This window comes from Trachemys scripta, chromosome 23, assembly GCF_013100865.1.
Source record: "Trachemys scripta elegans isolate TJP31775 chromosome 23, CAS_Tse_1.0, whole genome shotgun sequence".
NCBI lineage: Eukaryota > Metazoa > Chordata > Testudines > Emydidae > Trachemys > Trachemys scripta.
The window spans coordinates 2765569-2782215 of record NC_048320.1 but is presented as its reverse complement, the minus strand read 5'-3'; the positions used below and the strand labels follow the sequence as shown (position 1 = coordinate 2782215).

Sequence of the window (16647 nt, the reverse complement as noted above, 5' to 3'; positions counted from 1 at the left end):
CAAGGGGGCTGGTGCAGAGGAGGGGTGGAGGGCAGGGGCCGGTGGAGGGGAGGGGAGGGGGGCCAGTGCAGGGGAGGGGCCAAGGGGGCTGGTGCAGAGGAGGGGTGGAGGGCAGGGGCCGGTGGAGGGGAGGGGAGGGGGGCCAGTGCAGGGGAGGGGCCAAGGGGGCTGGTGCAGAGGAGGGGTGGAGGGCAGGGGCCGGTGGAGGGGAGGGGAGGGGGGCCAGTGCAGGGGAGGGGCCAAGGGGGCTGGTGCAGAGGAGGGGTGGAGGGCAGGGGCCGGTGGAGGGGAGAGGTCAGAGGAGCAGCCAGGGGGGCCGGTGGAGGGGAGCAGCAGGGAGCTGATAGGGTGTATGGTTTTGGGCCGTATTCCCCAGAGGAGGTGCTCCCCCAGGCGAGGGCAGGCGGCAATGCCACAGCGTCCTGACACCCTGGCCTAGTCCGTCCCGCTGGGCAGGTTCCTGGCAGATGAGTCGAATTCACCTGTCTCCAGGCTGGACCGGCTCTGCCCATCCAGGCCCAGCTTGCCCTGCTGTGTGCCCTGGCAGAGCAGCACCTGGCTGGCTCGCTGCACCGGAAGACGACTCTGCCACCTGCAGCTCCCCAGAGGGGTGCTGGCCCTGCGTCTGCGTGTGCCATGCCGTGGCTCAGGCGCTAACAGGTGCCTCTCTGCACCCCCCTCCCAGCCTGCGTGCGGCGCTTTCCTTTCCTCTACGTCGACATCACAACCGACAAGGGGAAGATCTGGTGGAACCTTCGGAAAACCTGTTTCAAGATCGTCGAGCACAACTGGTTCGAGACCTTTATCATCTTCATGATCCTGCTCAGTAGCGGAGCACTGGTGAGTCACAGGTTTCAGTCCCTCACCGAAGCCCCCATGTGCCCTGCACCGAGCCCCCTGGATTGTGGGGCCCCGGAATGGCACTCTGCATGCATGCTGTGTGGCAGCACCAGATACTCCCTAAAAGGAGGTGAATTGGATATTAAGCTAAAGGATCAGCATTCAGTGCTTTGGCACCTGGCCAGGTGAGGGAGGCAGTTTGGGGCTGTGGGCTAAGCACCACAACTGGGGATGTTTTGCTTTGATCAGTGGCAAAATACTTAATGTTGAACAGTAAAATGCCATCAGTAGGTTTCAGGCCAGTAAACCTAACTTCAGTAAAGGGCAAACTGGTTGAAACTATAGTAAAGAACAAAATTATCAGACACATAGATGAACACGATCTGTTGGGGAAGAGTCAACATGGTTTTTGTAAAGGGAAATCATGCCCCACCAATCTCCTAGAATTCTTTGAGGGGGTCAACAAGCATGTGGACAAGGGGGATCCAGTAGACATAGAGTACTTAGATTTTCAGAAAGCCTTTGACAAGGTCCCTCACCAAAGGCTCTCATGTAAAGTAAGCTGTCATAGGATAAGAGGGAAGGTTCTCTCATAGATTGGTAACTGGTTAAAAGGTAGGGAACAAAGAGTAGGTCAGTTTTCAGAATGGAGAGAGGTAAATAGTGATGTCCCCCAGGGGTCTGTTCTGGGACCAGTCCTATTCAACGTATTCATAAATGATCTGGAAAAAGGGGTAAACAGTGAGGTGGCAAAATTTGCAGATGATACAAAATTATTCAAGATAGTTAAGTCCCAGGCAGACTGTAAAGAGCTACAAAAGGATCTCACAAAACTGGGTGACTGGGCAACAAAATGGCAGATGAAATTCAATGTTGATAAATGCAAAGTAATGCGCGTTGGAAAACATACTTCCAACTATACATATAAGATGATGGGGTCTAAATTAATTGTTACCACTCAAGAGAGAGATCTTAGAGTCATTGTGGATAGTTCTCTGAAAACATCCACTCAGTGCATCAGTCAAAACATCAGTCAAAAAAGTGAACAGAATGTTGGGAATCATTAAGAAAGAGATAGATAATAAGACAGAAAATATCATATTGCCTCTATATAAATCCATGGTACGCCCAAACCTTGAATACTGCGTGCAGATGTGGTCGCCCCATCTCAAAAAAAGATATATTGGAATTGGAAAAGGTTCAGAAAAGGGAAACAAAAATGATTAGTGGTATGGAACAGCTTCCGTATGAGGAGAGATTAATAAAACTGGGACTTTTCATCTTGGAAAAGAGACGACTAAGGGAGGATATGATAGAAGTATATAAAATCATGACTGATGTAGAGAAAGTAAATAAGGAAGTGTTATTTACTCCTTCTCATAACACAAGAACTAGGGATCACCAAATGAAATGAATAGGCAGCAGGTTTAAAACAAACAAAAGGAAGTATTTTTTCACACAATGCACAGTTAACCTGTGGAACTCCTTGCCAGATGATGTTGTGAAGGCCAAGACTATAACAGGGTTCAAAAAAGAACTAGATAAATTCATGGAGGATAGATCCATCAATGGCTATTAGCCAGGATGGGCAGGGAGAGTGTCCCTAGCCTCTGTTTACCAGAAGCTGGGAATGGGCGACAGGGGATGGATCATTTGATGATTACCTGTTCTGTTCATTCCCTCTGAGGCATCTGGCATTGGCCGCTGTTGGAAGACAGGACACTGGGCTAGATGGACCTTTGGTCTGAACCAGTGTGGCCATTCTTATGTTCTTATGTTCAGTATTAATGATTAATTTAGATGAATAAATGAGTTTGTTCACAACTCCCGCCCACTACGGGAAACTTCATTTCATTTGTTCCCATTTGGAAGGGATTTCTATAATTCCCAAAGATTTGCAAACTAGAGTATAAAAGCCTCGAATGGCCCCAAAATTGGCCATTCCTAGGGACTCCCAATGCTCTGGGAAACACCCTTCCTCCCCACTGTGCCAGGGCCCTGCTCTTTGAAAGAGGGTGTCAGAGCCAAATCACAGCTTTTGCAGATCCGTCCCCCTCGCATGTCTTAGATGACTGTGGGTCTGCTCGGGTGGCCGGGCTGCAGGGCGTATAGTCCATTCTCCCTTGGCAAATACCACCCACTCTTCGACATTGCCAGAGAACTTTTTCGTAATGGTGGCTTGATTTTACGGGGATGGTTTTATCACTTTTCATCAGCTCTGTGGCCCTGGCTGTCAGGGGACACTCATTAGACAAAATTATTGTATTAGCATTAGCAGCTGGTTATTGCTTTGCTATCCTAGTGCTTGAGTGATGGTTTGAAGTTGGTCAGACAGTAAGTCATGGATCAGCTTGGTTTTGGTTCCCCTTTAAATATTTGGACTGAATACATCTGGGCTGCAAAAATCAGACCTTGTTAACATTCCTGAGACCTTCCTCCCTGCAACTCTGGGGGTAACATTTTCATATGTGTCTAAGTGACTTAGGGGCCTGAGTCCAATTTTCAGAAGTGGTTTAAGCACTTAGGAGTGCCACTGTGAATGGACATAGGCTCCAAGGCCTCAGAATTTCAGAGGTATTTAGGTGCCTAAAGATGCAAATAGGCACTCAGTGGGATTTTCAAATTGCCTCTGCGCCTATCTCCCATTGATTTCATTGGCACCTTTAGGTGCCCAACTACCTTTCAAAATCCGGCACTAAGTGTCTGTCACTTTTTAAAATGGGCTCTAGGCTCCTAAGTCACTGAAGTGCTTTGGAAATTTTTGCCCTTTAAAACCACCAGAACCCTTTAAATGTAGCAAAAGGAGAAAGGCCTCAGTCCGGCTGCTGCTCTCCTGTCCCACTGTAGCCGTGAATTCCTCTGCTTGGAGCCCATCTCACGGAAGCCCGACTCATCTAGTTCTGCGTCTCTTCTAGGCTTTCGAAGACATCTACATTGAGCAGCGGAAGGTGATCCGCACAATCCTGGAGTACGCTGACAAGGTCTTCTCCTTCGTGTTTGTCCTCGAGATGCTACTCAAGTGGGTGGCCTATGGTTTCAAGGTGTATTTCACCAACGCCTGGTGCTGGCTCGATTTTCTCATCGTGGATGTAAGTTGCTGCTCGAGCAATGGAGCAGGAAAGAGCATCTCCATGATTTGGAGCTTTACATTAGCAATCAGCAGATATTTCTGCAGCAAAGGGCAAAGGGACAGCTCTGGGGCACGGGAAATGTAGCAATCTCTGGGTCAAGGGCCATTTGGGTCTGTGAATGCAGAATCTCTGCTCCATGCAGGCTCTAAAAGAGGCCGCAGCCCAGGCTGCTCCCACACTGAGTGGGATGGGGGCCTGGGCTTGATGGGGTGCTCCCAGCAGCGTTCCATGGTGCAATTTTACAATGTGGTTCCAGCACATAGTGCTCTGACATGGCCCAGATCCATGTTTGGGGACCTGGCTGTGGGACAGGCGTCCAGAGAGCAGGCAAATGCAGAGTGGAGGCTATAGGGAGCACTGAAAACCGTTCCATTCGAAAAGGCCTTTGCACCCTAAGAGTGACACTCACAACACTGACTTCTCCTTTTACCCCAACACTACTCCCCTTGCACCCCCAAACCCCAGCACTGACCCCCTCTTCTCCCCCCAAACCCCAGCACTGACTGCCCCTTGCACCCCCAAACCCAGCACTGACCCCTCTTCTCCCCCTAACCCCAGCACTGACCCCATTCTTTCTCCTAACCCCAGCATTGACCCCCCTTTTCCCCCCCAACCCCAGCACTGACCCCCTTCTCCCCCCAACCCCAGCACTGACTCCCCCTTTGCCCCCCCAACCCCAGCACTGACCCCTCTTGCATCCCCAAACCCCAGCAATGAACCCTTTTCCCCCAAACCCAGCACTGACCCCCCTTCTCCACCCAAACCCAGAACCGATACCCCCCCCCCTTCCATCTCCAGCACTGGCCCCCCTTTTCCCCCTCCCCAGCACTGACCCCTTTTCTCCCCCAAACCCAGCACTGGCCTCCTTCTACCCACAAACCCCGGCACTGAAGCTGCAGCTCAGGCCAGGGCTTGGACTGTGAAGCCCTCCCAAGGTGCCAGAGCCCGGCCCGCGGCATCCACAGAGCTCTTTAGCACGGCAGAGCAAGCCTGAGTCTGTCGGCCCCAGCTCAGAGGCTCGTTGCCTGGCATGGGCAGTGGGTATAAGAGGGAAGAAATGGCGGATGTGGGCCCACTGCCTGTGAAGCGCTGCCGCTGGAAGCTCCTGAGAAGTGGGGGCATCATTGGTGCCCGGACCGTGGCCCTGCCTGCACTCTGCCCCGGGGCCTCGCCCGCGCTGCACCTCTTCCTGCCCCTGCTCTGCCTCTGCCCCCCCTAGGCCCCCCTGCCCACTGCTTACGCCTCCTTAGGGGAGGAGGCAGAGAGACACGAGTGGCAGGGCCTTGGGGGAGGGGGTGATGAGGCATGAGCAGCGGGTGGGGCAGTCTTTGGGGTGGGGGCAGAGAGGAGAGAGCGAGCAGTGGGTGAGAGGGGGGACCTCAGGAAAGGAGAGGAGCAAGCAGCAGGCAGGGGGTCCTTCGCGGAGGAGAGGAGCAAGCAGCGGGTGGGGGAGCCTCAGGAAGAGGCGGAGTGGGGGCAGGGCCTCAGGGCGGAGCAGGAGGTGGGGCCATGGTCCAGGTGCCAGTGGCCTCCCCTATTTCTTGGGAGCTTCCAGCGCTCGCACCCAGCCTCCCCTAACACAAGAGTCATGCACCACCTATGGTGCCCAGGCTATGTAGATCGCCCCCAAGGGACTGGCCCACGGTCACCCAGGGCATGTGCAAAGAAGCAGGGTCCCTTGAACCCCAGGCTCACCCTGTAACCAGTGGGCTGAGCCTCTGAACACCAGTCCTCCTGGTGGGAAATGTCCATCAGGGATGGGGAATGAGGCGCAGGCCCTGCAGGGGAAGAGGGCATGTTGCCATAGGTGCTGACTCCATGGGTACTCCAGGGCTGGAACACCCATGGAAAAAAAGTAGTGGGTGCTCAGCACCCACCGGCAGCCCCATGGATCAGTGCCTCCTCCCCGCCCCCGCGCCTCCCACCCGCCAGCGGCCCACCAATCAGCTCCGCCCCCTCCCTGCCAGCACCTTCACCCCCCACGATCAGCTGTTCAGTGGCATGCAGGAGGCACTGGTGGGGTAGGGAAGGAGCAGGGGCAGGAAGAGGCGGGGGAGGGGGCAGAAGACGTGGGGTGGGAGCTTGGGGGGAGGAGTGGAGTGGGGGCGGGGCCTGGGGAAGAGCAGGGGTGGGAAGAGGCGGGGTGGGGACTTGGGGGAAGGAGTGGAGTGGGGGGGGGGCCTGGGGCAGAGCAGGGGTCGAGCACTTCCCTGGGAACAGAGGACATCAGCGCCTATGTAGGTTGCCATCTCCTCTGGAGCTGCCTTGGGTCTATCAGTGCCGCTGTTAACGGCTCTGGGTTTCTCCCAAGGTTTCCATTATCAGCTTGACAGCAAACTGGCTGGGCTATTCCGAACTGGGTGCCATCAAATCACTGAGGACTCTGAGGGCTTTGCGACCACTGCGGGCTCTGTCAAGATTCGAAGGCATGAGGGTAGGTCCTTCGCCAGGACTCCTGGCTAGGTGTGACGTTGGCACCTGGTAGACCCAGAACCGCTAGGTACTTCTCGGTGTGAGGGCCAAGGGAACCAATGTGTTGGACACAGAGCCAGCTGTGCCCTGGTGCTTCTAGAAAGGGCTTTTCAGAGGAAATGGGTGCCCCGCATTGCCAAAGCCCAGCCTTCGGAAATTGGAGATCGGCCTAAAATCATGAGATTCTAAAACTAGTAACTTTGGCAAGTTCCTTTGCTGGTCTTTTGGGGTCACGTGTGGAAGCTTTTCTCTGCAATCACAAGGGCTAAACACATTGCTTCTTTACTGAAAGCTGAGAATTCTCATGAAATCACCAGATTCCAGGAGCTGGGACTTTAACAAGATCCTCAACTATCCTGAGACTCACTCCCTTACAGACCCAGCGATGGGGAGTGCGGAGTGCTCACAGAGGGCAAGGGACAGGACTTCCTGCCTGGCTTGTGGCTGCCTGCACAGAGCTGAGGGAAGGACAGGGTGGGCACAGAGAGGCCAGGCCCCCATATTGTATTCAGTAGACTCAGGCTTGGTCTCCAGCTGGTGTTGGTGGTGCATGGAGGTAACGCAGCCTGCTGGGTAGATGTTCTCCTCTGGGCCTCACTCTTTGAAGCCCAGTTGCTCCAACGAGGGACTTTAATGCCCTCAAAGTGCAGCCCTGGATTGCACCACACCTGGTCCGTGCCTGGCCCGCTGCCCGCTCCTCTCTCCTCCGCAGTGCCGGCCTAGAGCTTCGAAATGGAAGAGGAGGGGGCAGGCCCAGGAGGCCATGGTACTAACCTGTGCCACCGCCCGTGCTACCATGGCTTTCCTGCTGTTTGGCACTCAGTGATCTAGCTACAGCAGAGCCAGGGTGGGTATGTCTACACATGCTGCAATCACACCTCTGACTGCAGTGTAGACAGTCCCTGACAATCCTGTTCCAGCTAGACGAGGTCCCATCTCTCCCGGGTGGCCCATCCCGTGTACTCTTTGGCTATGTGGAGTGGGGAGGCTCAAATCTGGCCGTGGTGGGGTGTGCCTCACACAGGAACTCCAGGTAATTGCACCTGCGGCACAGTAACCTGTCCAGGTGGCTTTGAGGAGACACATCTGCTCCCATGTAATTCCATCCAAGCAGCAGAGCTAGCACCCAGCCACAGAACTGCCACTCACCAGGTCCTGAGCTGTTTCCCCCAGGCCAACCCAGCCCCCTCTCCCTTCCCGTTGCAGGTGGTGGTGAACGCCCTGCTGGGTGCCATCCCCTCCATTATGAACGTCCTGCTGGTCTGCTTGATCTTCTGGCTGATATTCAGCATCATGGGGGTGAACCTGTTTGCGGGGAAGTACTACCGGTGCATCAACACCACTACGGACGAGCTCTTTGACATCAGCGAGGTGAACAACAAAAGCGACTGCCTGGCGCTACTCCACACCAACCAGGCGCGCTGGGTCAACGTCAAGGTCAACTTCGACAACGTGGGCTTGGGCTACCTGTCCCTGCTGCAGGTGGTAAGGACTCCACCGCGCGGCAGCTCTTGGCCCGGGGGAACCCCAGGCTGGCACAGCTCCCCAGATAGAGCAGCTGTCAGACGCCGAGTGAGAGGTTTCCCTGCAGTCCCTAGGCACCAGGCTGCTGGGCTTTATTTTATCATTATGTACCTGACAGTAGCACCTAGCGTCTTGACCAAGATCAGGGCTCTGCTGTGCTAGTGCAGAGTGAGTGACTGTCCCTGTCCCAAAGAGCTTACAGGAAAAATAGATACGACCAAATGATTAGCCCCATTTTACAGAAGGGGGTGGGGGAAACTGAGGCACAGAAAGGGGAAGGGACTTGCCCAAGGTCACCCCCTCCAGGTCAGATTGGCACCCAGTGCAGCCCTAGCTGATCACCAGTCTGGTGCTCAGCTTCCCCTGCAGTGGTGTCATGCCATCTAATGCAGGAAACGAGACATGCACCCTCTTTTGTTCAGTCACAACCACCAAGCCCGCGCCAGCTCCTGGTGGAGTGAATGGTCCAACCCCCCCGATTGCCAGAGACTCAGGATCAGGTGCTACAGGTTAATAGCTAGGCAGTGATCAGTTAGCTGTGTGTTGTACAAATGCAGCCCGGAAGCTAACTGGGAAGCCAAGGAGTCAGCTAGACTTCTGGTTAGCAAAGCTGGAGCTAGAGATAGCTCCTGGCCCAGCTCAGTGGTTGACACCAGCCTGCCCCATTGCGTGATACTGCAATTTTCTGGGCTTCCCAGACCAATGTAAAGCACCATCTCCAGGGAGCAGTGTAGCTTCTCCCCCCCGAATGGAGTGTGTGTGTGGGGGGGGGGTTTGGTTGTTCCACGGCAGGCTGCTTGGGAATTTTTCAACATGAGGTTTTTTGTCCAAATGGCGATTCGTCGAAGGGGAAACTTCCCCTGGAAATGTCTCGATTTCAGTGACCCATTCATTGGGAAGGCTCCTCGCATCTCGGCTGGAAACTCTGGTCCAAGCGGGAGAGGCTGTGCTAGACCCTATGAGCGCCCCGTAGTTAGCGCACTTCTGAGGGATGCAGGAGCCCTAGGCTTACATCCTTGCTCTGCCTGAGTTAGGGCAGGAATTTAAGCCTGGTTATTCCACAGCCCAGGGGCCAGATGTTCAGTAGCCAACGTGCTGAGCTCCCCTGGGGACTGACTCCACTGCTCTGTGCTGTCCCGGCAGGCCACCTTCAAAGGCTGGATGGACATCATGTATGCGGCCGTGGACTCCCGCGAGGTGAGGTGACACAGAGCAAGGAGCGTGTACTGCAGCTCTCTCGCCAACACGCTTGGCTTCACAGGGCATGCTGGGACAAGGAGCCCTGTCCTGCATGGTTCAGCATGGCCCTGGGGCCGGCTTAGGGCTTTGAGGGGCACTTTCTCTGTGCTCTGCTCCCTGGCACTGACAGACTGATCCAGGCCCCACTCACCCAGCTGGGGGGCTCGGGCAGGTCGAGGGGTGGAGCTCTCACCCTGTCCCATAGCTGAGCAGTGAACCATGGGAACAGGACACGGCCTGATGTTTCATTGATCACACATTCTGCAGGCACCACCCTCCCCCTTTGCCTTGCCAGCGCCCCCCAGAAACCAGACCCCCCAAAAGTACTCCAAGCTGACCCCAAACTGTCAGATCTCCCCCTCTTTTCTGGGACAGAAGCTGTCAGGGTTCCCTCCCCACTCTGAACTCTAGGGTATAGATGTGGGGACCCGCATGAAAGACCCCCTAAGCTTATCTCTACCAGTTTAGGTTAAAAACTTCCCCAAGGCACAAATTCTTCCTTGTCCTTGGAACGGTAGCGCTGCCACCACCAAGTGAGTTAGACAAAGATTTAGGAAAAGAACCACTTGGAAGTCCTGTTTCCCCAATATATCCCCCAAACCCTTTCACCCCCTTTCCTGGGGAGGCTTGAGAATAATATACCAACCAAATAGGTTAACAAAGTGGGCACAGACCAACCCTTGGGTTTTTAGGACACTAAAAACCAATCAGGTTCTTAAAAGCAGAACTTTATTATAAAGAAAAAGTAAAAAGAAGCACTTCTGTAAAATCAGGATGGAAGGTAATTTTACAGGGTAATCAGATTCAAAACACAGAGGATTCCCCTCTAGGCAAAACTTTAAAGTTACCAAAAAAAAACAGAAATAAACCTCCCTCTTAGCCTAGGGAAAATTCACAAGCTAAAACAAAAGATAATATAATGCATTTCCTTCCTAAGGCGGGGGGATCATTTCCTTCCTAAGGAGAGGGGCTATAATGCATTCCCTTCCGAAGGGGAGGGATAATTCAGTGGTTTGCGCATTAGCCTGCTAAACCCAGGGTTATGCGTTCAATCCTTGAGGGGACCATTTAGGGATCTGGGGCAAAAATCTGTCAGGGGATTAGACCTGCTTTGAGCTGGGGGTTGGACTAGGTGACTTCCTGAGGTCCCTTCTAACCCTGATATTCTATACTTACAATTTGTAATCTTACATGCTTAGTTCAGGTATGGCTTTAAGAGATGTATTTTCCCTGCCCTGGTTTCTCACTAACCCGGAGAGGACACACAGAGAGACAAAACAAAAACCTTCCCCCACAGATTTGAAAGTATCTTCTCCCCTCATTGGTCCTTTTGGTCAGGTGCCAACCAGATTATTTGAGTTTCTTAACCCTTTACAGGTAAAGGAGGGATTTTATGCTACTCTTAGCTGTATGTTTATGACAGAAGCTTTGTCCCCCCACCCTATGCTCCCACTTCTTTCCCATAGCCAAGTCTGTCCCGGGAGCTGCTCTTGACCTTCCCTCATGACATCTGCAGCTGGGGGCAGACTGACGTTCTGCGGCACGGAGCTTTTCAGAGCGTCTCCAGGGCAGGTGGAGGGTCCGGGGCTCCCAGGAGTGGACCAGGCTCCCTGGGCAGCATTTACCACAGGCTGGCTCCAGCTTCCAGCCTGGCCAGAGGGCAGGGCCTTGGGGGAAGAGGAGGAGCAGTGCGTTCTTTGTTCTTTGTGCCAGGGCCCCAATGTCAGGGCAGGGGGAGGCTGGGTTGTCAGCATTCGCAGTCTCCTGCAGTGCAGCAGTGACCCCATGCCTGGGGGGGAGGGAGTGGGCTGTGCCCTGCCACTCACACGTCCCCTTCTCCTCACTCAGATCGAAGAACAGCCACTGTATGAGACCAACCTCTACATGTACATCTACTTCGTCATCTTCATCATCTTCGGCGCCTTCTTCACCCTCAACCTCTTCATCGGCGTCATTATCGACAACTTCAACCAGCAAAAGAAAAAGATAAGTATCTTCTGGCCCGCCTGGGCTCCTGGCATTTCCGTAGCCCTGGAGATCTGGACGGGGCCATTGGGATCAGCTAGTCTGGCTGGGGCATCAGTCAGGCAGCCTTCGGTGGCTTGCCTGCAGGAGGTCTACTGGTCCCGCGGATTCGGCGGCAATTCTGTGGCGGGTACGCCGAATCCGCGGTACTGGCAGACCTCCCGCAGGCATGCCGCCGAATCCGCGGGACCAGCGCACCTCCCGCAGGCATGCCACCGAATCCGCGGTACCGGGGACCTCCCACAGGCATGCCACTGAATCCGCGGGACCAGGGACCTCCCGCAGGCATGCCACTGAATCCACGGGACCAGGGACCTCCGGCAGGCATGCCGCCGAATCCACGGGACCGGCGGACCTCCCGCAGGCATGCCACCGAATCCGCGGGACCGGGGACCTCCCGCAGGCATGCCACTGAATCCATGGGACCAGAGACCTCTGGCAGGCATGCCGCCGAATCCACGGGACCGGGGACCTCCCACAGGCATGCCACCGAAGGCAGCCTGCCTACCATGCTTGGGGCAGCAAAAAAGTTAGAGCCGCCCCTGGTCTGGCCTCCTGCATAACCCAGAGCACTGCCCCGCAGTCATTCCTAGCGCAAAGCTTCAGGAGGCAGGCCAGGAAAGAGCGTTCTGTGGCGGGCGGTGAATTGCAGCTCCTGGGTGCAGGGCCGGCTTTATGACCCACGGAGCCCGATTGGAATACTCGGCAGCAGTCCGGGGCTTCGGCAGCACTTCGGCGGCGGGGGATCCGCTCCGGGTTTTCCGCAGCACTGAAGGACCCCCGGTGCCGAAATGCCGCCGAAGACCCCCGGAGCGGACCCCCCGCCGCCGAAATGCCGCTGAAGACCCCCGGAGCGGGGCCCCCTTAGGCGTGGGCACGGGCCCTTTTCGGCGCGGGGAATTGGGTGAATGGGCTTAAAGCCGGCCCTGCCTGGGCGAGGGCGCAGACCGGGGGCGTGGGGTCACAGTGAGAGGTCAGACATAGGAGCAGACCCAGCCTAGGAGCAGAGAAGCTGGAGTGCATGAGCTGAGAATCCCCTGGGCAGTTCCCTGCCGTGCCGGCGCCCACTCTTCCCGATCACTGGGGTTGCTAAATGAGCTCCCTATGGGAACCTGAGAAGTCACATCCTGGGCTTTGTGCCTGGGGTTTTCTCATTTACGGTGTGTAAAGGGGGCCTGGAAAGTACTCAGAAAAACCAAAGAAGGTGCAGGGAGGGAGTCTCTTTTCTATTCGATTTTGACCCCAGAAGCATCAGCATTGCCACGCCTGGCCCGCCGTGCTCTGCTGGGGTCGCTGGGGGGCCAGGGGCCTGGGCCTGGGCAGGGGTGTTGTGGAGGCACAGAGCCCCTAGGAGGACAGAGCCATAGCACCCATGGATCCCCTGCACTCCAGTGAAACGCGGAGCGGGGAGGGAGGGGCCGGGTGATGGGTGATGACACTGAGCTGCTTCCATTAGGAAAAGACTTAGGCTAGGTCTATACTACCCGCCTGAATCGGCGGGTAGAAATCGACCTCTCGGGGATCGATTTATCACGTCCCATCGGGACGCGACAATCAATCCCCGAGTCGGCGCTCTTACTCCACCAGCGGAGGTGGGAGTAAGCGCCGCCGACAGAAAGCCGCAGAAGTCGATTTTGCCGTCGTCCTCACAGCGGGGTAAGTCGGCTGCGATACGTCGAATTCAGCTACGCTATTCACATAGCTGAATTTGCGTATCTTAAATCGACTCCCCCCTGTAGTGTAGATGTACCCCCAGAGGATTACGGGGAACTCCAGACGGGCTGGGAAGCACCAGGGCAGCTGGGATTCAGGAGCCAGCAGTGTTTGCTGAGCTGATGGGATCCTCCAAGGAAAGAGACATGAGCCACTGCGGGTAGCTCTGGCTAAAACATGGCTGCAGTTAAAGCAAGCTCCATTCCTGGGTGGAGTAAAGAAAAGCAGGGCAGAAAAGACTCTAAAAGCCAGAGGACAGGGAGTCTGAGCTCGAGGAGAAGCTGCCCCAGCAGAGCAAGGCCTGGTCTACACTACAGAGCTAGGTGGGCGTAAGGCAGCTAACGTCGACCTCACTGTGTCAGTGTCTACACCACAACGGTACTCCCGGCGATGTAAGTCACCCACTACCCCGCCCTAATAACTCCACCCTGTGAGAGGTGTAGTGCTTAGATCAATGTAGTCAGGGCGATGCAGTGTCCGTGTAGAGATTGCATTACTTACATCGCCTGTTGGCTGTCAGCGCCAGGGCAGGGGCAACTGTGAGCCATGCACCTGGCTGACAACTGGGGCAGGGAGACTCCAGCTGTCAGTTCCCCACAATGCCTCCCTTCAGTCGGTAGAAGCACTCCTGAGGAGGACAGGCACCGCTGACAGAAGGAGCGTAGTGTGGACATAATTACTGCGGTGGCTGTACTTCGACTTAAGTCAACTTAATTTTGTAGTGCAGCCAAGCCCCAAGACTTGCCAGGAGCTGCAAATTCCTCCCAGTGTTACTGGAAGCTGGTGCAGATGCTTGTTAAAAACCAAAATGTATCCAAGTCTAATAATGGTGATTCCTTTTATACTTTGGAGGGAAGGACATCTTCATGACGGAGGAGCAGAAGAAATACTACAACGCCATGAAAAAGCTTGGATCAAAGAAGCCCCAGAAGCCAATCCCCAGGCCCCACGTATGACATGTTAAAAGCGTTTGCGGGCTAGTGGGGGTGGTGTTTAGAAACAGAAATGGTGCCGACAAGCATGAGCCGGGGCCAGGTGTCCAGCGGGCGAATCAGGTTTTGTGATGTGCCTCGGATCACTGTTTCCGCTCCACATAGAGCTCCTATGCTTTTACATTTGGCAACAAGCAGCCAGGATGGAGTTTCAGAGTGGCAGCGTGTTGGGTGAGCGCCCTGGGAAACCAAGTCCTTCAGCCATACAGTACTAGTGGAGTATTTAATGCACCATAGACTGGTTTCTTTTTGTTATGGTCTCCTGCTCTGACTTCAGGAGAACTGCCTCTAACTGAGGGCTTACCCCCCAAGGAACCAGGACCTGACCCTGAGTATTTGCCCAGGTACCCTGAGTACTGCCGAGTGCCTGACCCTGAGAAGCGCCAAGGACTGACTTCCTCGCTGGGAGCTGAGCGTTCTCAGCGCGTCGCAGGGGGGCACTTAGCATCTCCCAGAATCAGCCCTGTGGAGAGGAAACCTCCCAGGAAATTAGGTGGGGGGTTCCTCTGTGGTCCCCCATGATGCTAGAGTCCTCCTGCTGCTGTCTCTCGGCTGAGACGTGCCCCAACATCCTGCCCACCTGTCGTCCCATAGCCCTTTTCATAACCGAGTGTTCGCCCCGTGCCCTGGTTACCATCCAGCCCAGGTGATTCCATCCCCCTACCCGTGGTTCCTAGGCGAAAGGGAGGAAGAAAGGTGTGGGGAGGAGGCAGGGCAGTGATAATGGAGGACAATGGCTAATGGTGGAGAGGCAGCTCCCCCAGCCCAGAAGACAGGGGAAGGCATGTGGTGACCCCTCTGAGCAGCCAAGGGGAGCACTTGTGGGGAAGCAGGCAGCTTCCCCCCAGAAGGCTCAAAACCCGCAAAGCAGAAAAAAACCAGTTTAGCCCATGCTGTTCTGGAGGCCGAGCCAGGACGGGTGGGCATCTGACAGGACATGCTGGAGAGCGCATGCTGAGCGCATTAGATGTCCCCAGCCATTGCAAATGCTGCTAGGACAGAAGGGCCCTGCTGGGACTGCGAGCACAGCCCCTTGGTTGTTGGAATGGTGAGAGTGGCAGCGGTTTTAAAAATGCCACTTTCTTTGAATTTTGAATCTGGCTGAGCCCATCAGCTCTGTGAGGGGAAGATGCAGCGTGGCCTAGTGGCTAGAGCAGTCACCGGGGCTCAGGAGACCCAGTTCTCGTCCCAATTCTGACCCCGGCCTGCTGGGCGATCTTGGACAAGTCACTTCACCTGCTTGTGCCTCAGTTTCCCCATTGGTAAAATAGGGATAATGATACTGATACTGATGTGCTTTGTAAAGCACTCTGAGAGATTGTTATTCCTGTGACACCACCTCCCAAATCCCCTTTTCCTGTTAGCAGTTTCTACGTCAGCTTTATAGATCACTTGCTCGTTTGGATTTCTTTAAGTTTTCCTTTCCTTAAAACTTCCAAACGGCTCGCGGCAGTTCTCCTTCTAGCAAACACAATTCTGTCACTGCTCCATCTTCGAACTGTCATTTCTCGTAGTGCCTGTATTTTCCTTTCTGCGTGAGCCTCCTGTCACGCTCCCAGATATGTGTCAGTGTTACAGCTTGATGTTCATAATGGCCAGTGAGTTTTGTGACAACACTGAGGGTTTGCTCAGGCATGGGCCTGGGGTGAAATCCTGGCCACATTGAAGCCAAAGGCAAAACTCCCATTGATTTCCCTGGGAGCAGCATTTCACCTCTGGTCTTTTACCTCCCCAGGAATTGCTACACATTTGGCTCTGCCAGGCATTCGGGTTCAGATTTTCAAAGGTGCCGAGGATAGTCAAGTGCTTCTAATGATGGGGTGTAGATCAGGGGTGCTCAAGCTTTTTCTTTCTGAGGCCCCCCCAACATGCTATAAGAACCCACAGCCCACCTGGGCCACAACAGCTGGTTTTTCTGCATATAAAAGCCAGGGTCAGGGTTAGGGGGTAGCAAGCAGGGCAATTGCCCGGGACCCAGATCATAGGAGGCCCTGCAGAGCTAAGTTGCTCAGGCTTTGGCTTCAGCCCCATGTGGTGGGGCTTCAGCTTTCTGCCCAGGGCCCCAGCGAGTCTAACACTGGCCCTGCTTGGTGGACCCCCTGAAACCTGCTTGCGGCCCCCCAGGGGGCCCCGGGCCCCTGGTTGAGAACCACTGGTCTAAATTAGCTGTTACCACTCAAGAAAGAGATCTTGGAGTCACTGGAGAGTTCTCTGAAAACATCTGCTCAGTGCGCAGCAGCGGTTAAAAAAGCGAACAGAATGTTAGGAACCATTAGGAAAGGAATAGAAACCAAGACAAAAATATCACAGTGCCACTATCTAAATCCAGCCCTTGAATACTGCGTGCAGTTCTGGTCACCCCATTTCAAAAAGGAGATAGTGGAACTGGAAAACGTTCAGAGAAGGGCAACAAAGGTAATCAAGGGTCTGGCCTAGCTACCATACGAGGAGAGTTTAAAAAGATTTGGGCTGTTCAGCTTAGAAAAGAGACGATTAAGAGGGGATATGACAGCGGTCTATAAAATGAGGACTGGTGTAGCAAAAAGGAAGAGAGACGTGTTAATTACCTTTTCCCACAATACAAACACCAGGGGTCACCCGATAAAATTAATAAGCAGCAGGTTTAATACAAACAAGAGGAAGGATTTTTTCACCACATTGTACAACTAACCTGTGGAGCTCATTGCCAGGCGATGTTGTGACGGCCAAAA

General features: G+C 54.6%; 1 protein-coding gene across 1 annotated transcript in view; it reads left to right on the top strand.

Moving 5' to 3' along the window:
- SCN4A (sodium voltage-gated channel alpha subunit 4) overlaps window positions 1-16647 on the top strand; it is a 104067-nt gene that overhangs the window by 79893 nt on the left and 7527 nt on the right. The window contains exons 14-20 of the mRNA XM_034756257.1: window positions 686-840; window positions 3756-3929; window positions 6283-6405; window positions 7650-7928; window positions 9111-9164; window positions 11055-11192; window positions 13790-13894. Of these exons, the coding sequence (XP_034612148.1) occupies window positions 686-840; window positions 3756-3929; window positions 6283-6405; window positions 7650-7928; window positions 9111-9164; window positions 11055-11192; window positions 13790-13894 (1028 nt within the window). The remainder of the gene's footprint in view (window positions 1-685; window positions 841-3755; window positions 3930-6282; window positions 6406-7649; window positions 7929-9110; window positions 9165-11054; window positions 11193-13789; window positions 13895-16647) is intronic.